General features: G+C 47.6%; 1 protein-coding gene across 3 annotated transcripts in view; it reads right to left on the bottom strand.

Moving 5' to 3' along the window:
• DHDDS (dehydrodolichyl diphosphate synthase subunit) overlaps positions 1 to 21389 on the bottom strand; it is a 33559-nt gene that overhangs the window by 5288 nt on the left and 6882 nt on the right. For all 3 annotated transcript variants that reach the window (XM_006159445.2, XM_006159444.3, XM_027776144.1), the window contains exons 4-8: positions 19516 to 19658; positions 14351 to 14467; positions 13342 to 13443; positions 8769 to 8883; positions 6025 to 6132 (exon numbers count right to left, since the gene is read on the bottom strand). In XM_006159445.2, coding sequence (XP_006159507.1) covers positions 6025 to 6132; positions 8769 to 8883; positions 13342 to 13443; positions 14351 to 14467; positions 19516 to 19658 — 585 coding nt within the window. The remainder of the gene's footprint in view (positions 1 to 6024; positions 6133 to 8768; positions 8884 to 13341; positions 13444 to 14350; positions 14468 to 19515; positions 19659 to 21389) is intronic.

Genomic DNA, 21389 nt, shown 5'->3' with positions numbered 1-21389 from the left:
AAAGAGCAAGCCACCAGGTCCGGGACTCAAACCGCAGTCAGCCATGTGGGAACCCAGCACCCTTAACCACCACACCACCTGCCGGCCTCCCTGGCATGAATTTTAAGCAGCTAGGTCCAGGACTCGAACCGCAGTTGACTATGTGGGACTCCGGCAATGTAAACACTACGCCATCTGCTGGTCCCGGTAAGGATGTTATTAGTCCGGGTTCTCTCCTTAGCGCTTCTGCTGCGGAGCCAAGATTTTTGGAAACAGCTTTGAGTGCTCCTGGGTAGAGAAAGCCTGGCCAGAAACCCAGTGGTCCTGCTAGAAAGGCTTCAGTACAGCCAGTACCTGTCAGAACGCTGGTTTTCTCACTCTAATAACAGTACATGCCTTACAGCACGTCACAGAACCCGTGTAAAGAAAGGATGCCTGGCGTGTGGTAACAGCTCAGTAATGTTCGCAGCTATGATTCACAGGTACGAAATGGAGCCTTACCGGAGCTATCCTCAAACACGGTCCACCCTAGCCCAGACCCTGCTCAACTGTCCAGGCTTCAGCTACATGTCTTGGCTCCTCGTGCTGTTAATATTTGTATTTCTTTGCTTTGTCGTACAAAGAGCGTACAAGCGGCTCGGGATTACACTACTGACGCCGCCACTGACGATACACCTCTTCAGTAATGTCTGAGTCTGCTTCTCAGCTTGTATTATCCATAGAATATATGCTACTAAAGTGTATAGGGCCAGCAAGTGGCATGGTGGTGAAGGTGCTGGGTCTCACATCGCCAAGCGAGTGGTTCAAGTCCTGGACTCAGCAGCTTGAAAAACCTGCTTGGCACGTGAGTGTGCCAGAAATCCCAGGAGGAGTGGAAGAGAATGGACTGTGGCATAGGCACCCTCACCAGGTGGTGATTTCTCACTTTCCCTCTGTCTCCCTCCAGTGAGTGCATGCGTCCTATAGCAAAAATCTAAAATAAAATAAAAAGAATACCAAGTCAGGTCACTGTATTCAGCTAACCTGAAGAAATTCCTTTCTCTGGGGGGCTATGTTATCACCTTGGTATACTAAGTTTCATCTGTTTCTGTTTTCTTCTCTTCCTTTTTTTATTGTCACAGGGCATGTGATAAAGAAGGGGAGAGAGAGAGAAAGCACCCCCAAATGTGGCCTGGTCCTGCCACAATGACGTTTCTTCCTTTTCTCCATCCCCTGTATCACGCAAGTCCCCAGGGCCAGAACTTGACTGCGGCCGGCCACGTGGGGTCCAGCTCCCCACGCACAACACCTAACTGCTGCACAGCGGTGTCAGCCCTATTTCTGTCGTGTCTGTGCTCCCACCTGCACCCCTTCCCCTCTGCACTTCCCTACCTTGTTTTGTTTTTGTTTTTTAAGAAGTTTTTGCCATAGGGGACATGCACTTGCTGGAGAGAGAGACAGACAGTGAGAGGGAAAGTGAGAAATTACCCCCCGGGGGTGATGGCTGCACCACAACCCCTTCTCCTGGGATCTTAAGCCCACATGCCATGTGCCCGGCATGATTTTCAAGCCATCAGGTCTGGGACTCAAACCACAGTCGGTCAAGTGGGAGTCCAGCAATGTAACCACTATGCCACCTCCTGGCCCCACCTCCCTACCTTGAGGCGTACCCTCTCTCACCTGGACTACTGCAGGAGTTTGGTCTCTTGGCTTTGACTCCTGTCCTCTGAAATGCTTAAGTGATTTGTACAAAATGCAAATCAGATCCTGTCACTCCGCTGATTAAAATCCTTCTAGTTTGCTGCCATGGCCCCAAGACCCTGCGCAATCAGCCTGCCTTCTACTCTAGCATCACCCCCTGCCTTTCTCCCTCAGTCATGCTGGCCTTTGTTTTTTAAATAATTATTTATTTTATTTATTCCTTATTATTATTATTATTATTATTATTATTATTATTATTTTTAAATTTGACCAGAGAGACACAGAGCGAGAGAGGGAAGGTGAGAAAGCAAGCCACCAGGGTCCAGGACTCGAACAGTGGTTGGCCACGTGGGAGTGTCCAGCACCTTAAGCACCATGCCACCTGCTGGCCCCCATGCTGACCTCTGTTTATGTTCAAGACCTAAACTTTATAACCTCAGTGTCCTCGCACTCCCCCAGGCTCACCACTCTATGAGTCTTCATGGTACATAAAACTGGAAACTATCTCAGGTATTTGCTTTCTTACTTACTGTTTATCTCTTTAACTTCGAATATAAGCTCCATGAGGGTGTAGAACCTGTCTGAACAGTTAACTGCTGACTCTCCTGTATTTCATACAGTGCCTGATTCGTAGTAGATATTCCCTAAATATTGATGGAAGGAATAGAAGTAACTTCTCTAACAACCATGCGCAAAGTATCTGAGAAACGTGAAATTACTGTAAAAGGCTTCGAAGCAGTCAAATGAGAGAGAAAAATACTCATACATGGGGCTGTGGCAGGTGGGGTGGTGGTTAAGGTGCTGGACTCCCACATGGCCAACCATTGCTCGAGTCCTGGACCTGGCAGCTTTCTCTCTGTCCCCCCACCTCGTCAAATTAAAAAAAAAAGTTCTTCTTTTTTTTTTTTTTTTAAAGGATACTCATACACAAAAGCTTATGCATCGGACTCCTCTGGGTTTCATGCGGAGCCAGCTCACTCTCACTATGCACGTCATTCTAACAAGCTTGATTAATTGGTTTCCTCACCCACAGCTGATTAAAAACAGTAAATGGGTGCTATAAAATTATAGGGACCAGCAGGTGGCGTGGTGGTTAAGGGCACTGCACTCCCACATGGCCGACCACAGTTCAAGTCCTGGACTTGGCGGCTTGCTTTCTCAATTTCTCTTTCTCTCTCTCGCTCTGTCCCTCTCTGGTCAAATTAAAATAAATAATTAAAGTTAAATAAAAGAATTCTTTTAAAAATAAAATTACCCATTGAAAGCAGTAGGTAATGAGAGAGGGAGGACACTGGGACATACACAAGAATCTCAAAGCCAGGTACTCTGGGACCACCTAGCTTGGAGCACAGGGCACTGCTGTGTCGTGACGTGCTTGGAGGTAGTAGTCGCCGTCAGATCGTGGTTATTCCCGTCACCATCGGCAAGTGCTGGGTATGTAGCAGATGTCGAGGAATTACGTCCAGGTACATTTCAGAAAGTTTTCCGTAAGAAACAAAGGTAACAAAAGTTTTTTACTGGGAGGTTTAATAGTGGATAATTACTGGTTTTCTTTCCATTCGTTCTAAACTTCTTTCGATTTCCTCATAGTCTGAGAGGAAACTGATAAAAGACATGATGAAACCTTCATGATTTGATTGGCTTCTAACAGGAGCTCTGGACTTGGGACCTGTGGTCAGGTTTTAGGGGTTACATGAGCCCCCTGAAAGTATTCTATGTATTTGAGTGAGAATGTGCAATATATGCAAAATTCCATGCGTTTGATCTGCATTTTTTTTTTTTAGTTTGCTCTAGGGTACATGTGCTCACCAGAGAGAGACAAAGAGAAAAAAAAAAAAGAAAAATCATCCCTTGGGGAGGATGCTTATGCCACAATCTCTTCTCCACTCTCCTCGGGATTTTGGGCATGTAGGTGCACACACCCAGCATGTTTTTCAAGCCACTAGGTCCCAGACTTGAACCACGCGGTCAGCCATGTGAGATCCAGTTGCCTTAACCTCCCTGACACCTGCTGGCCTGTGATCTGCAAGTTTTAAAAAGGAGTTATTTAATTTTTAAAAATTTGACTTTATTTATTCATTTGTTTATTTCAATTTAAATTTTCCCAGAGAGGGACAGAAAGAAAGTGAGAAAGCAAGCTGCCAGGTTTGGGACTCGAACTGCTGTCAGCCATGTGGGAATCCAGTGCCTTTAACCACCACACCACCTGCTGGTTCCAGGTTTATTTCATTTTATTTATTATTATTTTTAAATTGACCAGAGAGAGGGACAACAGGGAAAGTGAGAAACCAAGCTACTAGGTCTGGGACTTGAACTGTGGTCGGTGGAGGGAGGCCAGTGCTTTAACCACCAAGTCACCTTCCAGTCCCCAACTCTCCTTTTTAAAGTTTTTTTTTTTTACTATAGCACATGTGCACTCTCCAGAGACACAGAAAGAAAGAGGGAGAAGGAAGGTGAGAAATCACCCCCCAGGGAGGATGGCCATGCTGCAATCCCTTCTCCTCGTCTCCTTTCAGGACTTTGGGCATGCATGCACACACACGGAAAGCCACTGGGTCCAGGACTCTGAACAGCACAGTCGGCCATATGGGATCTAGCACCTTAACTTCCAAACCACATGCTGGCCCAGTCTGCAATTTTGTTGTTGATGTTGTTGTTTTTTGTGTTTTCTTTATTTTTTTTTTTTTTTGGTATAGGGCGTGTGCACTCACCAGACAGAGAGAGACAGAGAGACAGCGAGAAATCACCCCCCAGGGGGGATGGCCACATCACAATCTCCTCTCCTCCATTCTTCTCTCGGGATCTTGGGCACGCACGCACACGCGCCCGGCGTGAGTTTAAGCTACCGGGTCTGGGACTTGAACCGCGGTCGACTACATGGGAGTCCAGCAACACAGCCATTGCGCTAACTGCTGGTCCCCAGTCTGCAATTTTTTAAAAGAGAAAGTCTTTGACTTGCATTAGATTTTCCAAAGGGACTCTGATACCAATGGGACTGAGAAGCCCCGATTTACATCCTCATTTCCTCCTGGCCATTGTCACTCCAGACTCAAGAAGCAGCACCAACTAAGACTTTTTCAGGTCCCAGTTCTGTGGCCTTGGGGCAGTTACTTAGTCTCTCTGTTTCTATATCTAAAAAACGAGGACACCAAGCTTACTGGATTGTCAGGAGGCTTAAATAAGAAAATAACAGAATCATTCAAGTGCCATACCAGACACCACCACGCATACCACCATTCTCACTGAGAGTCCTAGTCAGAGGCAGGTGACAAAAACTGTCTCCTAATGGAACCAGTTTCAAAACCTGGTGATCAAAATTGAAAGCAGAACAGGATCAGCAGTTAGCATAATGGCTATGTTGCTGAACTCCCATGTAACTGACCACGGTTTGAGTCCTGGACCCGGTGGCTTAAACTCACGCCAGGCATGTATGCGTGCGTGCCCAAGATCCCAAGTGGCCATCCCCCCTGGGGGGTGATTTCTCACTTTCTGTCTCCCTGTCTCTCTTTCTGGCGAGTGCATGCACCCTATAGCAAAAATCTCTCCAAAAACACCAACTGAAAGCAGAACTTCAAGCATTGGCACAACATGTTTCTACGCAACAGAAAGACAACGTTAAGAGAATGTTATCTTGTTTTTCATTCCTCCTGGAATAGGCCTGGATTTTGTGCACTTCCACAGTTACAATCTTTTATTAGGCTAATATCTTCAAGGAATAATGGCTAATCTCTGAGACGCCTTTCCATGGGTCTTTAAGAGCTCAAAGACTTGTAGTAAATTTTTTAAAAAACTCTAAATCAAAAAGGAAAGAAAAAAAAAACACAAAAAAGAAAAAAGAGACAGACACACACAGACAGACAGACACACGCACACACAGCCCTTATAGCTTAACCCTACTGTCTTTTATTGGTTATCTGTCCTCGACTAACTCACTTACTCATTTGATGTGGGGGTTAATAAAGTCTCTTCCTCTGGGTTCTTGGGAACATTAAATGCGACAGTAAATACTCAGCTCCTATCATCATTAGGGCACTTACTAAGAAGTGTTGACACTAGTAGATAAGGCTAACTTTTTAAAAATTCATACAGCATGCGTGTACTCACTGGAGAGAGAGAGACAGACAGAAAGGGAAAGTGAGAAAGCACCTCCTAGGGGGTCGCCATGCTGCAACTTCTTCTCTTCCGTTCTCTTCTCAGGATTTTGGGCACACACACACCCTGGAGTGTTTGTCAAGCCACTGGGTCTGGGACTTGCACTGCACAGTTGGCCATGTGGGATCCAGCTTCCCCAGCCACATCACTGGTTGGCTCCAATGCTTACCTTTATTTCCATCCTATCCAATCAGGCCAGTCCTGAATTCTTACCTGAAGCATGCTATGGTTCGTCTGGAACTGCAGAATGGCCTCGCAGAGGTTCCAGAATGTGTACTCTGGCCACAGGATGGGCTGGAACACGAGGCAGGAGTGGGAGGTCTGGAAAGGTAGAGGTGAAGAGGGTACGGGTTAGTGATGCACAGCTGAACTACACCCTGGGCGGTCCTCCGATGGGGCAGCCCAGAGACGATGGCACAGGCTCTCTGAGCTGGAGCTCCTCCACTGCCAGTCCCGGGTCACTCACTAAGGGGGCAGGGTCATCTGAGGCAGACAGATCACCTGCCTGTGGTAAAGCAGAACTGAGACAAGACTAGGTCGACATTTCCAACAGGATTTTTGTAAGAGCCAATTTTAGGACTATGAAATAACATCTGGATTATGTTATTGGCTCTTGCCCATAGAGGTCATCGGGGAGACAGACTGTAAAAGCCAGCACCACACAAATGGTAGCTGCCATTGTTATTTTTAAGTAGCAGTATGCCACAAGGGCTATGGGCGTGGGCTCTGGGGCCAGACTGCCTGGTTCTGAGTTCTGGCTCCACCATTTACCATCTAGTTGAGCTGGGGGAGTTATTTTATCTCCCTGGACCTTGGTTTCCTCAAGGGTCAAATTGGTACCCAGAATACCAGTTTTTAGGGTGCCATGAAGATGAAAGGAGACAAAGTACATAAAGCGGAGTGCACAGTTGGGCGAGCTTCGATAATCATCACTGATGTAAGAATTGCTTCTGGAACATTCTTGACAGTATCTGCCTGATACCTTTAGCAGTGTGGAATTCGGTCCCTCATGGGGGATAACTTAAGTTGCCGGATAGCTTGTTATGCTGGACCAATGTCACCTTGCCGCAACTCCCACCAAGGTCTCAGGTATTTTCTCTGGAACAAGTTGTTTCTTCTTCAAAGTGACATTCTTTCAAATATTTGAAGGAGAGATTAGGGCTGCCTGTTATCTGTTGCCAAGGTTGTAACGACTTGTTCAAAGTTTGTCTTTGCCAACAAACTATTAAGTTTCAAGACAGTAGGGATTATTTCTGACTAATCACTGCAGTATTTCCCACACAGAAGAGGAGGTCAACATGTTTTTTCTGAGGGAATAAACTCACCTGCCTGCTTCCCCAGACCACTGTCCTTTGCGCATTCCTTGCTGTCTAGGTGGCCCAACTGCTGAGTCCTCTAGTCTACCAGCGTGGTCTCCTGGGCTCGGTGCTGAGAAACACACTTTCCAGATGGGATCCGAGCAGAGTGGGCCATGAGGGTACATACCATGCCTGTCTCAGGGCAGCCAGAGACTAAGGGCCTTCAGTAGCTGACAGCTAGCACAATGTTTAGACTGAGGTTCACAAGCTGTTCTGGAGGCGTCGCATGTGAGCCGCTGACAAGCTGAGTCTGTCCCATCCACCTCTCCTTGAGTGACATCTTCCCCTAGTCAGGTACTACCAAGGGCCAATCTGACAGGGTCTAGGGATTATCAACCCCAAATAAATGTGTGAGCGTTTTTTGCTTCTAAAACAAAGGTCTGCTTTTTACATTTCTCTTTCCTTCTTTTTTGGGTTATTGCCATAGGGTGTGTACATTCGCTGTACTGGAGAGAGACTGAGAGTAAGAGAGTGAGAAATCATCCCCCGGGGAAACGGCCACACTGCAATCCCTTCTCCTCCATTCTCCTTCTGGGATTTTGGGCATGCATGAGCATGCACATGCACCCAGAGTGATTTTCAAGTCACCAGATCTGGGACTTGAACTAGGGTCACCTATGTGGAATCTAGCACCTTAACCACCATGCTATTTGCTGGCCCCAGTTTTTATATCTTATTTATTTATTTATTTTAGGTTTTGGCCAGAGGGTGTACTAACCTAAAAGACAGCAGAGGGAAAGTGAGAAATCATTCCCCGGGGAAATGGCCACGCAGCAATCCCTTCTCCTCCATTCTCCTCTCAGGACTCAGCATGGATGCAGACGTGCACAGTGGGACTGTCAGGCCACCGGGTCCAGGGCTCAAACTACGATCAGCCATGTGGGAGTCCCACCTTCTGCCCCCTATTTCTTAGTTTTTAAAAGTTTATTTCTCCCTTGTGAGAGAGAACCAGCATCCCCACCACGTTATGATGCATGATCCACCCCCAGCTAGCCTTGCACACTGAAGGCGGTCTCCGGATGCAAATGTGCAACCTTCTCATGCGGGTCATTCTCGCAGAGCATCGTGTTTTGCTGTGCCAGTGTCTAGCCCCTCGATAGAGGACTTGAGGCCTGCCTGTGCTGGGGTAGCTGAGCTAAGAGGCAACAGCAGCACGCCCAGGACAGAGTCTACACGTGCTTTACATCCCCCCAGGCCCACACCTGCTGAGCTGCAGCCCCTTATTGTGATGGGGAGAGACTAGAAACTGCAAAGCGAGGTTCTGGCCTAGGGGTGTCGGGGTCCGTGGCAGGTCACCACGGCAGGAGCTTATGCTCAGAGATGCATGGCCAAGGTCTTGTTCCTTGTACAAGGGCACGAGGGAAACTTTCAGTACAGATGGATGGCCTTGGTTTTCCCTCTAGATGCCTTGCACTTTCAAGAGAACCACACAGGCTCACAAAGCCAGGGACAGATGAGGAAGGGAGAGCAGATCTCATCAGGAACAGCCTGGAGCCATTCTCCAGGTTTTAGCTCCCCACCCCCAGTTCCATGGTCCCAGCATGGCTAGGAGAGGGGGTGATCCACAGTTTCCAGCCTAACACAAACAGAACTACCCACCTGCCAGAGCAAGAAGTCGCTCAGCCGCACTTCCCCGGAAGTCCGTATCAAAATGTCAGGGTTAGGAGAGCGGTTGGTATAGAGGCACTTATCAAGCAGAGACTCAGAGATGTCACTGAAGTAAGCGAGAACAGACAAAGAGAAACACATCCGTCTTTGTGGTATTATGATGAGCTCCATATGTGAGACTTCCCACCCTAGTTCACCATCAGATACACTGGCTAGTACTGCCTGGAACACAGAAGGCCCTTAACAAAAGCATGCTAAGTTAGTGAATGATGTTCAGTCCTCATAACTATAGAAGTTATTTCTATCCTTGTATTTTTAAAAAGAATTATTTATTTAACTTTTTATTTATTCATTCACTCATTTTAACTTGACCAGAGAGAAGCAGAGAGAGAGAGAGAGAAAGTAAGAAAGCAAGCCACCAGGTCTGGGACTCGAACCACAGTTGGTCATGTGGGAGTGTCCAGTGCCTTAATCACCACGCCACCTGCTGGTCCTCCTCATTTTATAAATAAGGAAACTGAAGCTCAGAGAAGGATGAATAGTTTATCCGAAGTCATTTAGTTCAGGCCTAAAACCAGGTACATCCACTAGACCACATGTTGTCCTTACTTAAAACATCTTGTTTTCTAAAATGCATATATCTTTTTACACAAAAATTTGATGTAACCCTAGGTAACTTTCTTTAATAAAGATAAATCTGTTATTTTGAAAAGATGCCCAACATATAATCTTAAATGAAAAAGGCAAGTTTCATAAATACACAGTGTGAAACACTCTCAAACACTCGTTCATGTGTACAAACAAAAAACAAAGTCTAGGGACCAGCTGATGGCGTAGTGGTTACGTCACTGGACTCCTGCATAGTCGAACATGGTTCAAGTCCCAGACCTGGTCGCTTACAACTCAAGCATGTGTGTGTGTACATGTGTGCCCAAAATCCTGGGGAGAAGGGAAGAAAAGGGATTGTGGCATGGTCATCCCTCCCAGAGGGGGAGGTTTCTCACTTTCCTTCCCTCTGTCTCTCTCTCTCTCTGGCAATCACATACACCCAATAGCAAAAATCTCTTGGGAGAAAAAAAAAAAAAGAACTAAGTCTAAAAAGACAAACATAGGACCAGCAGTTGGCGTAATGGCTATGTCACTGGACTCCCAAGTAGTCGACCACGGTTCGAGTCCCAGACCCAGTGGCTTAAACTCACACCGGGCGTGTGTGCGTGCGTGCCCAAGATCCCGAGAGGAGAATGGAGGAGAAGGGATTGCGGCGTGGCCACCCCCCCCCCCCCCCCCCGGGGAGTGATTTCTCGCCTTTCTGTCTCTCTGTCTTTCTGGCTCTCTGTCTTTCTGGCGAGTGCACGCACCCTATAGCGAAAACCTCTCCAAAAAAATTTTTAAAAAGACAAACATAACACTTATTTTGTTTTAATTTGTTACATGGTGCATGTATTCACAGGAGAGAGAGAGACAGAGAGAGGGAAAGTGAGCACTCCCTGAGCATCTGGGACAATATGCATCTAACACTGTGCCTACCTTTCAGGGTGGGTGGGGAATCAGACCTGAGTCTCCCTTGTGGCCTCGGCCTTCCAAGCATCAGCGTCCAGTGAATTACTTCAGCTGAGCCAAAAAAAATGTGTTTAATACCCTGATAATGGGGCTACCTGGTGGCGTGGTGATTAAGACATCTGGATTCTACACAGCTGACTACACAGTTCAAGTCCTGGACCCAGAGGCTTGAAAAACATGCTGTGTGCATGCGTGTGTGCCCAAAATTCCAAGAAGAGAAGGGAGGATAAGGGACTGTGGCATGGCCCTCTCTGTGTGTGGGGAGGGGTGATTTCTCACTTTCTCTCTCTTTTTCTGGGGAACGCAGGTGCCCTAGAGCAAAAATTACCAAAACAAAACAAAGAAAAACAAAAATCCCAAACAAGGCCACTGTAAAGTAGAAAATAGTAAGCTGAAGCATTGTAGGTTGGGGACTACCAGTAAACCCAAGACCAAGTTTCTCGCTCCCTTCCTTAAACCGGTTCCTCTCCAGGGATCCCTAGCACAGTGAAGGCAGCGCTACCCAGTGTTGCATAAGTCCAAATCCCAAATCCACCACCTCCAAGCTTTCTTCTAGGCACTCTCTATTGAATTATTCTAATGGTCTTCTTGCAACCAAGAAGCTCCTCACATTTCTGCCTTTTTCCCTAGTTATGATTTATTCTTCCTTCTGATGTTGCTTATCATTTTCTGGAGGAAAAATTCCCTACCGGGTCCATTCCTCTCATTATACTTTTTTAATTTTATTTTTATTTTTATTTTTTTAGAGAGGTTTTTGCTACAGAGCATGTGCGCTCGCCAGAAAGACAGAGACAGAGAGAGAAACAGAAAGCGAGAAATCACTCCCCGGCGGGATGGCCACGCTGCAATCTCTTCTACTCTATTCTCCTCCAGGGATCTTGAGCACACATGCACATGTGCCTGGTGTGAGTTTAAGCCACCAGGTCCGGGACTCGAACCACAGTCGACTATATGGGAGTCCAGAGACATAGCCATTACGCTAACTGCTGGTCCCTATACTTTATTTTTTTGAGAGATTTTTGCTATAGGGCACATGTCCTCACCAGAGAGAGACAGAGACACAGAAAGTGAGAACCCCCCCCCCAGTGGGGATGGCCATGCCACAATCCCATCTACTCCATTCTCCTCTTGGGATTTTGGGCAAGCGCATACACACACCTGGCATGAGATTTAAGTCACTGGGTCAGGGACTTAAACCATGGTTGACTATGTGGGAGTCCAGCGATATAACCATTATGCCATCTGCTGGTCCCACTTTTTTTTCTTTTTAATTTGCTAGAGGAAACATGCACTCAACAGAGAGAGGAAGCACCCGCTGAGGGGAATGGCCACATCATAATCCCTTCTCCATTCTCCTGCCATCTTTTTTTTTTTTTTTTTTTAAGTTTCTATCTTTCATGACAGAGAAAAAGAGAAACCTCCAAAATAGTCTTGCTATGCTGTGATGTTTCCCCAGCCTCCCAGGCAGGATCCCAGGTGTACCTGGTATATTCAGGTCAACCCAGGATCTGATCCAGCCCTTCCATTTGGCTCCAGCATTGCACAGGAGGCCCTACTGCGGGGCAACCGCAAATGGGCCTCTTATTAGAAATTCTTTTCCCTGGGACCAGCAGTTAGCATAATGGCTGTGTCGTTGAACACTCATGAAGTTGACCGCAGTTTGCATCCCGCACCCAGTGGCTTAAAACTCACACTGGGCACGTGTGTGTGCGTGCCCAAGATCCTGAGAGGAGAACGGAGGAGAAGGGATTGCAGCGTGGCCATCCCCACTGGGAGGTGATTTCTCGCTTTCTGTCTCTCTGCCTCTCTCTGTCTGTCTGGCGCATGCACACACCCTATAGCAAAAAAGAAAAACCTCTACAAAAAAAAAAAAAGAAAGAAAGAAAAAGAAATTCGTGTCCCTTGCACCAATGCCTTTATAACAGTTGTCATAACTATGATGATGCTATAGGGCGCGCACTGGCCAGGGAGGGAAAATGTCTTATTATACACTATATATGTTTAATATAGGTCTTATACATAATGTGTATAGTGTAATCTTTACTAGTGTCTGTTTCCTTTACCAGAGTTTCATGAGTCAGGAAATACACACTTATTTTTTATTTTTTTGGAGGTTTCGCTATAGGGCGTGTGCGCTCGCCAGAAAGACAGAGAGAGACAGAGATAGAAAGCGAGAAATCACTCCCCAGGGGGGTTGGCCACACCGCAATCCCTTCTCCTCCTGGGATCTCAAGCACACACGCACATGTACTTGGCATAATTTTCAAGCCACTGGGTCCAGGACTCAAACCACAATCGGCTGTGTGGGAGTCCAGTGACCTAACTAACTGCTACCCCATCTGCTGGCCCTGAAAAATACCTTACTCTTGTATGAAACTAACACAGGGGCCTAAAAGACTCTACCTGCAACAAAGTAAATTCTTGAAAAAACATTATTGAAAAAACAGTGCAAAAGGGCCAAGAAGGTTTTTTTTTTTTTTTAATTTAAAAAGAGGTCTTTTCCTCTTTTTTCTTTTTTAGGTTTTTGCTATAGGGAACATGAGCTCACTGGTGAGAGACAGAAAGGGAGCGTGAGAAATTACACCCCACAGGGGACGGCCATACCACAATCCCTTCCCCCCGTCTCCTCCTGGGACCCTGAGCCCGCACACACGCTGTGGTCCCCAGACCACTGAGTCCAGGGACGGAATGGCAGTTGACCATGTGGGAGTCCAGCACTTCAACCACCGAGTCACCTGCTGGCCCCGGGAGGATGTCATTTTTCATTGAATGATACAGCCCTGGGACCCACTTTGCTGCTTCTCTGAGGTTCTTAGTGTGTGGTAAACTGAGGCAAGTTCTGAGGCAGGCTATAATAACCCAACCCTTAAGTGTGGGGAATTCCCCCAAATCTCTCCACATGCATCCCTGATTTGACCTCTGGCCAAGTAAACAGCACGAGAGGGGGTGCGAAGCCTGGGGCACACCTGCTCTCTACCCGTTAGCATGAAACCACTCAGGGTACCTGGGATCCAGCAGGCCTTGTTCCACACCCCAGGCCATCTCTCTCACAGCATTGCTGATCTCGTGACGGGAGGTGTATGCAAAGCAGACGTTTAGGAAACACCTGAGGGAAGAACAGAGTCCTTTACCAAAAGGCACAAGGACTGGTGGAGTCACTGATGACAGGGCGCCCTCCCCTAAAGGAATAAGCACACCCTAAATGTTACCTGAGGATAGCTCTACAAGCTGAGATTCTGAGCTTTTGGTGCTGTTTTCTTGGAGTAAACATGTTATTAGTTTTATAAGACAATGTACTAAATGACCCTTCTTGCCCTCCGACCCTCTACTGCTAACCAGCTTGCAGGAGACGGGAGTCCTCTGTGAAACCAGCACAAGCAGAACAGAACAGGAAGAGTTGATGCAGGGCAAGCCCACCGCCAAGCACGGTGCATTCCAATGTCACATCTAAAGGACCTACTTTCAGGGCCAGCCAGGTGCTGTGGAAACGGCTGGCTCTAGTTTGAGTCCTGGATGCCCGTGGGATTGAAAAACACACTAGGCCTCCATGTGTGCCCAAACTCTCAAGAGGGAAAAGGATTATGGTGTGGGCTCTCTTATTTTCCCTCTCTCTGCCTCTCTGTGGTGAGTGCAGGCGCCTTAGAGCACATTAAAATAAAAAAAAAATTAAAAATTAAAAGAAAAAAGAGAATCTGTGTTCAGAGAGACAGGGATCAGGACTACTGCCTTCCCACACACCACCCCTTCGTTATGTAAAAAGACAAACTCTGTACACTTAGAGGGGCATGTGAAGCAGGCAGTGGACGGGAAGCTGCATGTGAGCCTGCACGGGTACAGCAGGGCTGCAGAACTGTCTGGGCCGCCCTGCAGACGGCACGAGGACGTCGCTTAAGCCTCCCACACCACTCCCTCATTGCTTCTTGCACTAAGTGCAGAGCAAGGAAGGTCTTCGATGTCTCCCTGGGGCCGGCGGGTGTCACGGACTCAGGTCCCTGGGGGAGACCGGAACTTACTTGTTGTAGTTCTTAGTGGCCTGCACAGCTTGTGCAATCAGCTGCTGGAGATCCAAGGGCAACAGATGCAGATCACCCAGGACCCGGATACACACCCCATACTTCTGCAGCTTCTCCCTGGCCAGGAAAAGGAGGCCGGATGGGACAAGTACCTGCTGAGCCAGGGAAAGCACGGTGCTCGGATCAGACAACTCCGGCTTCTGAGCGCTTTCCTCCGTGCCGGGCACTCCTCCACGTGTATGGCTGCATCCCTCCGCAAGCCTGAGAGGACTGCAGGCGCGGACAGGACGGTCAGACAGCACGGGGGCTAGGAAGGTGAGTGGGACTGGACCACCAGGGCTGCGGTCATCAAATGCCGTGTCAAGACTGAGACCCTTGACCACACAGGACATGGCCTCCTGTCCTGGTCAGCAAGCTGCAGTTCAGCTCACTGTTCTGTTTGACACCCGTAAGCTCGGTAAGCTCAACGGCTGGAGCGGAGTTACTTTGCTGTTTCCATTCTGGTGAAGGACGATAATCACGACCCCTCGCTAACTGTACATTTACCAAGCCGGGCACTGGAATAAGTGTGTCACCTGAGCCAGCACGGTCCTGACACCAACCTCTGGGACGGACTATTACTCTTCCCCTTCTACGAGCAAGAACACTGGGGTACACGAGGTTAGCTCGTTTGTTCAGGCAGCTGGTGAACAGAGAACCAGATTTGAACCTAGGAAGTCTGCCACGAGAGCCTGTCCCTTAATCGCGGCATTAGACTCCTTCCACACAGTAAGCCCCAAACCCTGCGTACAGTGAGAGCGAATGTGCTTTACTCACCCAGCTTCCCTCACCTGGGAATGCCACGGAAAACCTGAATGCCTCATGTTTAGAAAGTGGGAGCCGACCACTGAGAGGTGTGCTGTGGGCTGGGGAGACCTGGCAGGTCCTAGAGGGCCTCGACCCAGAGCTGAAGGCCACGGCCTACCCACCCTACATAGCCCTCCTCCATATCCCCTCAAGGCTCCTGCAGCAAGATCCAATCACTTCTTTTTGAGAATCTGCTGGCACTATAGTAGACAAATGTATAGTCAAATTGAGGCAAGATATAAGCAGGAATAGCTAAACTCAAGTCTGAGTGCCTCGCCTACTATTGGACCTTGCATAAACACTTAGACTCTCTGAGCCTCAGTCTCTACCCACCCCGTATGCCTGTAAACTAGGGGTGACAACCATCCCTCATACTACCCTCACAGGCTCGTGTGAAGTGAGAACGGGTACGTGAGAGTGCTTATGTGCACACAGCAGGCAGGACTTCGGTGAGGTCTGCAGAGGAGTCAGGAGGTCTAGGTTCCTAACCCAGCCCTGCTACTAGCTTGCTGAGAGACCAAGGACAGGCTCTTCTCTTCACTAGAACTGATGACACTCAGTGAGGTGGGGCTTTTCCGACTTTCTTTTGGCCAAAGAACTCCTTGTTCAAATCTCATCTATAAAGAAACCTCACATAGGGGCCAGCAGATGGCATAGCAGTTACGTTGCTAAACTCCCACATGGCCGACCACCCGGGACTTCAAACTCGTGCTGGGTGCATGTGCGTGTGTGCCCAAGATCCCAAGAGGAAAATGGAGAAGGGACTGCAGTGTGGTCATTCCCCATGGGAGGTGGATTCTCACTTTCTCTCTCACTGTCTCTGTCTCTTTCTCTCTCCGGCAAGTGCACATGCCCTAATGCAAAAAAAAATTTTTTTTTTAAAGAATTATTTAACTTTATTTAATTATTTAAATTTGTCCAGAGAGGGACAGAGTGAGAGAGAGAGGGAAAGTGAGAAAGCAAGGTCTTGGACTTGAACCGTGGTCAGCCATGTGAAGTCCAGTGCCCCTAACCACACCACCTACAGGCCTCCAAAACCTCTTTTAAAAATTAAAAAAAAAAAAAAAAAAAAAAGCCCAATATTTATTGATGGCTAGAAAAGTCATGAAATCTTCTTGCATAGAAAAATACATCATGGGAACCAGCAGTTAGCGTAATGGCTATGTCGCTGGACTCCCACGTAGTCGACTGCAGTTCACCTCCCGGACCCGGTGGCTTAAAACTCACGCTGGGCGCGTGTGCATGCATGCCCAGGATCCCAAGAGGAGAATGGAGGAGAAGGGATTGCGGCGTGACCATCCCCCCTGGGGGGTGATTTCTTGCTTTCTGTCTCTATGTCTCTCTCTGTCTGGCGAGCGCATGTGCCCTATAACAAAAAACCTCTCCAAAAAAAGAAAAAAAAAAAAAAAAACTACATCGTGACTTTTCAGACACCCTAATAAAATAGGTAAATGCAAACAAGCATCCTATATTCCAGTCCTAGTGGGTTCTTTCCATGCCCACTCCTTGTAACTACGTGGTCCTGTGGCACGTAGTTGGAAAAGCACTGCTGAGGCCTCGTCTTGCTCTGGCCAGGGCTCTGTGATAGGCTAGACTGTCTCTCCTACTGACCAGCCGGAGGGGTCTCAGCAGCAGCCCTACTGCCATGGACTTTGGAGCAGGAATTGTGAGATGCCCATCTCTCAGGGCACAGTGTAGGGACAGAAGCTCAGCGTGGCAGTCAGAAAGCCCCGGTGTGCGCCTGGCTCTGTCTGATAGCTGTGTGAACCAGGATACAAGCATTAACATCACTGGCTTTTACTTTTCTCCTCTCTGAAACTGGGTTCATAGCACCTTTCTCATGGGACAATGCGGCTATTACATGAAAGTACTTTCTAAGACTGGGGGATGGCACATAGTAAGCACCTATAAAAAGTTATTGACTGGGGACAGAAGATGGCATGATTGTTAGGGTGCTGGACTCCCACATGGCCCATCGCAGTTTAAGTCTTGGACCTAGTGGCTTCAAAATCGCGCTGGGCGTATGTGCGTGCTTGCCCCAAATCCCAAGAGCAGAATGAAGAAGAAAGGGATTGCAGTGTGGTCATCCCTTCTGGGGAGTGAGTTCTCATTTGCCCTCTCTCCGTCTCTGTCTCTCGGTGGCAAGTACACATGACCTGTGGCAAGAAACCTAAAACAACAACAAACAAACAAGCTAAGATTAGTGCGTGGTACAGAAGAATCCCAACACTTGGGGTGTGCTCCGCATGCCTCCACTCCCAGCTTCTTGGGTGTGAACTCCTAAGCCACATGAGGTCTGCTAGGGACAAGGAACAAAATCTGTGGCTCAGAGTCACACTGTCCCAATATGGACAAAGAAAAGCCTGGCTATCTTCCCATCAGCTGGCCCACACAGGGACAGAAGTGACGGACCCACTTCCCAGCTGGTGCTCGGGCCCATCTATGCCCGAACTCTAGCCGTCTCCATTCGCTCATCTTCCTAGTCCTGGTGTGCACAGTTGTCGGGCAGATAACAGTTGTAAGGAAGTTTCTGGGCAATTCTAGATCATGAGAACCCCATGCTTGAAAGCAAACAATCTCCATCAAAATTCCTCTTTCTGGGACCAGCAGCTGGCATAATGGCTATGTCACTGGACTCCCATGTGGTTGACTGCGGTTCGAGTCCCAGACCCGGTGGCTTAAATTCATGCCGGGCACATGTGCGTGCGTGCCCAAGATCCCAAGAGGAGAATGGAGGAGAAGGGATTGCAGTGTGGTCATCCCCCCGGGGAGTGATTTCTTGCTTTCTGTCTCTATCTTTCTGGCGAGGGCAAGTGCCCTAGGGAAAAAAAAACAAATACAAAACAAAACAAACTCTCTCCAGGCCCAGCAGGTGCCATGGTGGTTAAGATGTTGGACTCCCACATGGCTGACTAGTTTGACTCCCGGACCTGGTGGCTTAAAACTCATGCAAGAGGTGTGTGTGTGCCCAAAATCCCAACAGAAGAATGGAAGGAAAGGGATTGTGGCATGGTCATCCCCAAGTGGGGTGATTTCTCGCTTTCTCTCTCTGGCAAGCAGGTCTCTCTCTTTAAAAAATTCTTCTTTGCCCCATACTAGCTTTGTTCCCTTAGATAAGCCTAAACTGGGCTGACAGGTGGCGTGGTGGTTAAGGTCACTGGATTCCCACATAGATGACTGAGATTTGAGTCCCAGACCTGGCGGCTTGGTTTTTCCCTTTTTTCTTCTCTCTCTCTGTCCCTCTCCCTCTCTAGTCAATTAAAATAAATAAATAAAGATAAACAAAATAATTCTTTTTAGGGGGGGAGAGGTTTTTGCTATAGGGCGCGTGCGCTCGTCAGACAGACAGAGAGAGACAGAGAGACAGAAAGCGAGAAATCACCCCCCAGGGGGTATGGCCATGCCACAATCCCTTCTCCTCCATTCTCCTCTCAGGATTTTGGGCATGCGCGCACACATGCCCGGCGTGAGTTTAAGCCACCGGGTCTGGACTTGAACTGCAGTTGACTATATGGAAGTCCAGCAACATAGCCATCATGCCAACTGCTGGTCTCTAAATAAAATAATTCTTAAAAATAATAAATAATCAGCCTAGAGACCAGAAGTTGACGTAATGGCTACGTCGCTAGACTCCCATGTAGTCAACCGCAGTTTGAGTCCCAGACCCGGTGGCTTAAACTCACACCAGGAGCATGTGCGTGCCCCCTCTCAAAAAAAAAAAAAAAAAAGCCTAAACTTAGCGACACCTGAGAGCAGTACTGAAGCTACACACTCATACTTCCCCTAATGGCCACTTAGGCATCCCCTGTCCCTCCCAAGAGACTGCAAGGCAAGTGCGGTCACTTTTCAGGGATTGCGTGCAGCGGAAAGTGACTTCCTCCCCATTCCTTTCCTTTCACTCCCTGGCCACCGTTTATTAAGCTGGGCATAGACACCTGAATGAAGACCGGCTGGTTAAGTGATTTAGTTTCTATGTGGCTATTGTTCTGAAGCAAAGAAAGCTAGTCTGAGGAGAGGGAAGGAAGTGAAAGTATGAAGAGGCTCTACCTAATCGATTTTAATTCCTGGTACAGTTTTGCTTGAGTCTGGCTATACTCATCCTTGAATTCTATGAAATCCCTCAATATCCTCAAATAAATGCCCCCTTTGGAGAAAAAAAAAGAAAGAAAGAAAAACTACATTTTCTGATATTTGCTGCCAAAGAGCTCTAACATTAAAAGAACTGAGTCCCTTTAAGCCTTAGAGATACCAGGGTTGTGAGGGTTAGGGTAAGGCTGGAGGTGATGGAAGAGCACGTTTCCCCTCTGGCAGCATCTTACTGTTCTTCCAGCAGGCGGCTGAACTTCTGCCGGGCCAGATCCATCAGCCCTTCTACCTCACTCTCGGAGCGTTTGAAGTTCTCAATGCTGAATGCATAGACTGTCACCTCCAGGATGCCCAGGTTCAAACACCAGCGCAGAGTCTGAGAGGGGAGAAGGCAAAGAGCTAGGATACGAGGAAGGGCGGGAGGGAAACCAGAGCGACTCTGGCCCAACTCAGAGTTGGAGGTGGGAGACAGACTCACCCTCCCAAATCTGGATAAGGCTAGGATCACCTCAATACTTATGATAAATCAAATAAAGCCATGATTAAGACAGTGAACAATTTAGTTTTAGTGAATACTACTATGCTGATACTACATGGTTTACTGGAAAGAACCCTCCACGACAGCAGAAAACATGTAGGTTCTAGTTCCTGATCCATCGTGCATGGTTATGTGACCAGAGGCAAATCACTGAACCTCTCTGGGTCTACGTCTTGTTTGTAAAATGGAATCACAACCCACCCTCACAGGGTGTCTAACAAATAAAATTAAAGTACAAGGTATTATTGTTATTCACAGAAGTCACTTCAGAGGCCAACAAATGGCGTAGTGGTTAAGGTGCTGAACTCCCACACTGCCATCCGTGGTTCCAGCCCCAAACCCAGCAGCTAGAAACACATGCCAGGTGCATCTTCACGTGTACCCAAAATCCCGACAGGAGAAATGGAAGAGAAAGGACTGTGGCATGGCCATCCCCCTGGGGAATGATTTCTCGCCTTTTGTCTCTGTCTCTCTGGTGAGTACACAGGTGCGATAGCAAAAATAATCAAAAAGAACAAAAAAAACAAAAGAAGTTACTTCATTATTCTAGCAGACTGAAAGGATGATGAGTTCAAAGAACAAGAGCAGTAACTGGACAGCTGTGTAGCATTTAAGAGTCTACAAAGGGTTTTCACATGCATTATTTCATTTAATTCAAATGACCATATTCAAGTGGCATGATTGCTCTCTGCCTACATTAGAGATGATGAAACAGGTTTGGCAAATTGAAAAAATATGTCAAAAGACTCTAACTGAGGCCAGCTCTGTGGCCTAGTGGCTAAGGCAGCCAGATTGTACCAAAGGCTGTGAGTGCTAGACCTACAGCTTGAGGAACATACAGGATACAGGTGCATGCATGCCCAAAATTCTCAAAGGAGGGAGAGACAGAGGAGAAGGGACTGCAGCATACCCATCTCCCACGGAGGGTGTCCTCTGTTCACCCTGTCTCTCTCCGTTGAGTGTACATGCCTCGTAGCATTCATACAACTCGACTGTATGATTCCATTATATTAAGTTCTCAAACAGGAAACACAAATTCACTGAAATCAGAATCCTAGAAAGGCTGCTTAGAGAGGGAAGGAAAAGGTGGAACTGAGGCTGACTGGGAAGAGGCACAAGTGACTCTGTTAGAGAGATGGAAAAGTTCCATATCTTGACAGGGGTGTGGATTAGATAGGCAGATGTAGGGCCGGCAGGTGGTGTGGTGGTTAAGGGCTCTGGACTCCCACATGGCTGACCACAGTTTGAATCTTGGACCCGGCAGCTTGCTTTCCCACTTTGACTTTCTCTCTCTCTCTTGCTCTATCCCTCTCCGGTCAAATAAAAAAAACAAGTAAATAAAAACGTTAGATGAAATAATTCTTTTTTAAAAAACAGGAAAATATAACTATCAAAAATAGACAAATGTAACTATCAAAACCCCAACCTGGGGGAAAAAAAAGGGGGGGGGAACCAGCAGTTAGCGTAATGGCTATGTCGCTGGACTCCTACGTAGTCGACCACGGTTCGCGTCCCGGACCCGGTGGCTTAAAACTCACGCCAGGCACGAGTATGTGCGTGCCCAAGAAC

This window comes from Tupaia chinensis, unplaced genomic scaffold (genome assembly GCF_000334495.1).
Source record: "Tupaia chinensis unplaced genomic scaffold, TupChi_1.0 Scaffold000628_1, whole genome shotgun sequence".
NCBI classification, from domain to species: domain Eukaryota; kingdom Metazoa; phylum Chordata; class Mammalia; order Scandentia; family Tupaiidae; genus Tupaia; species Tupaia belangeri.
This window is presented reverse-complemented; position numbering and strand designations above follow the sequence as displayed.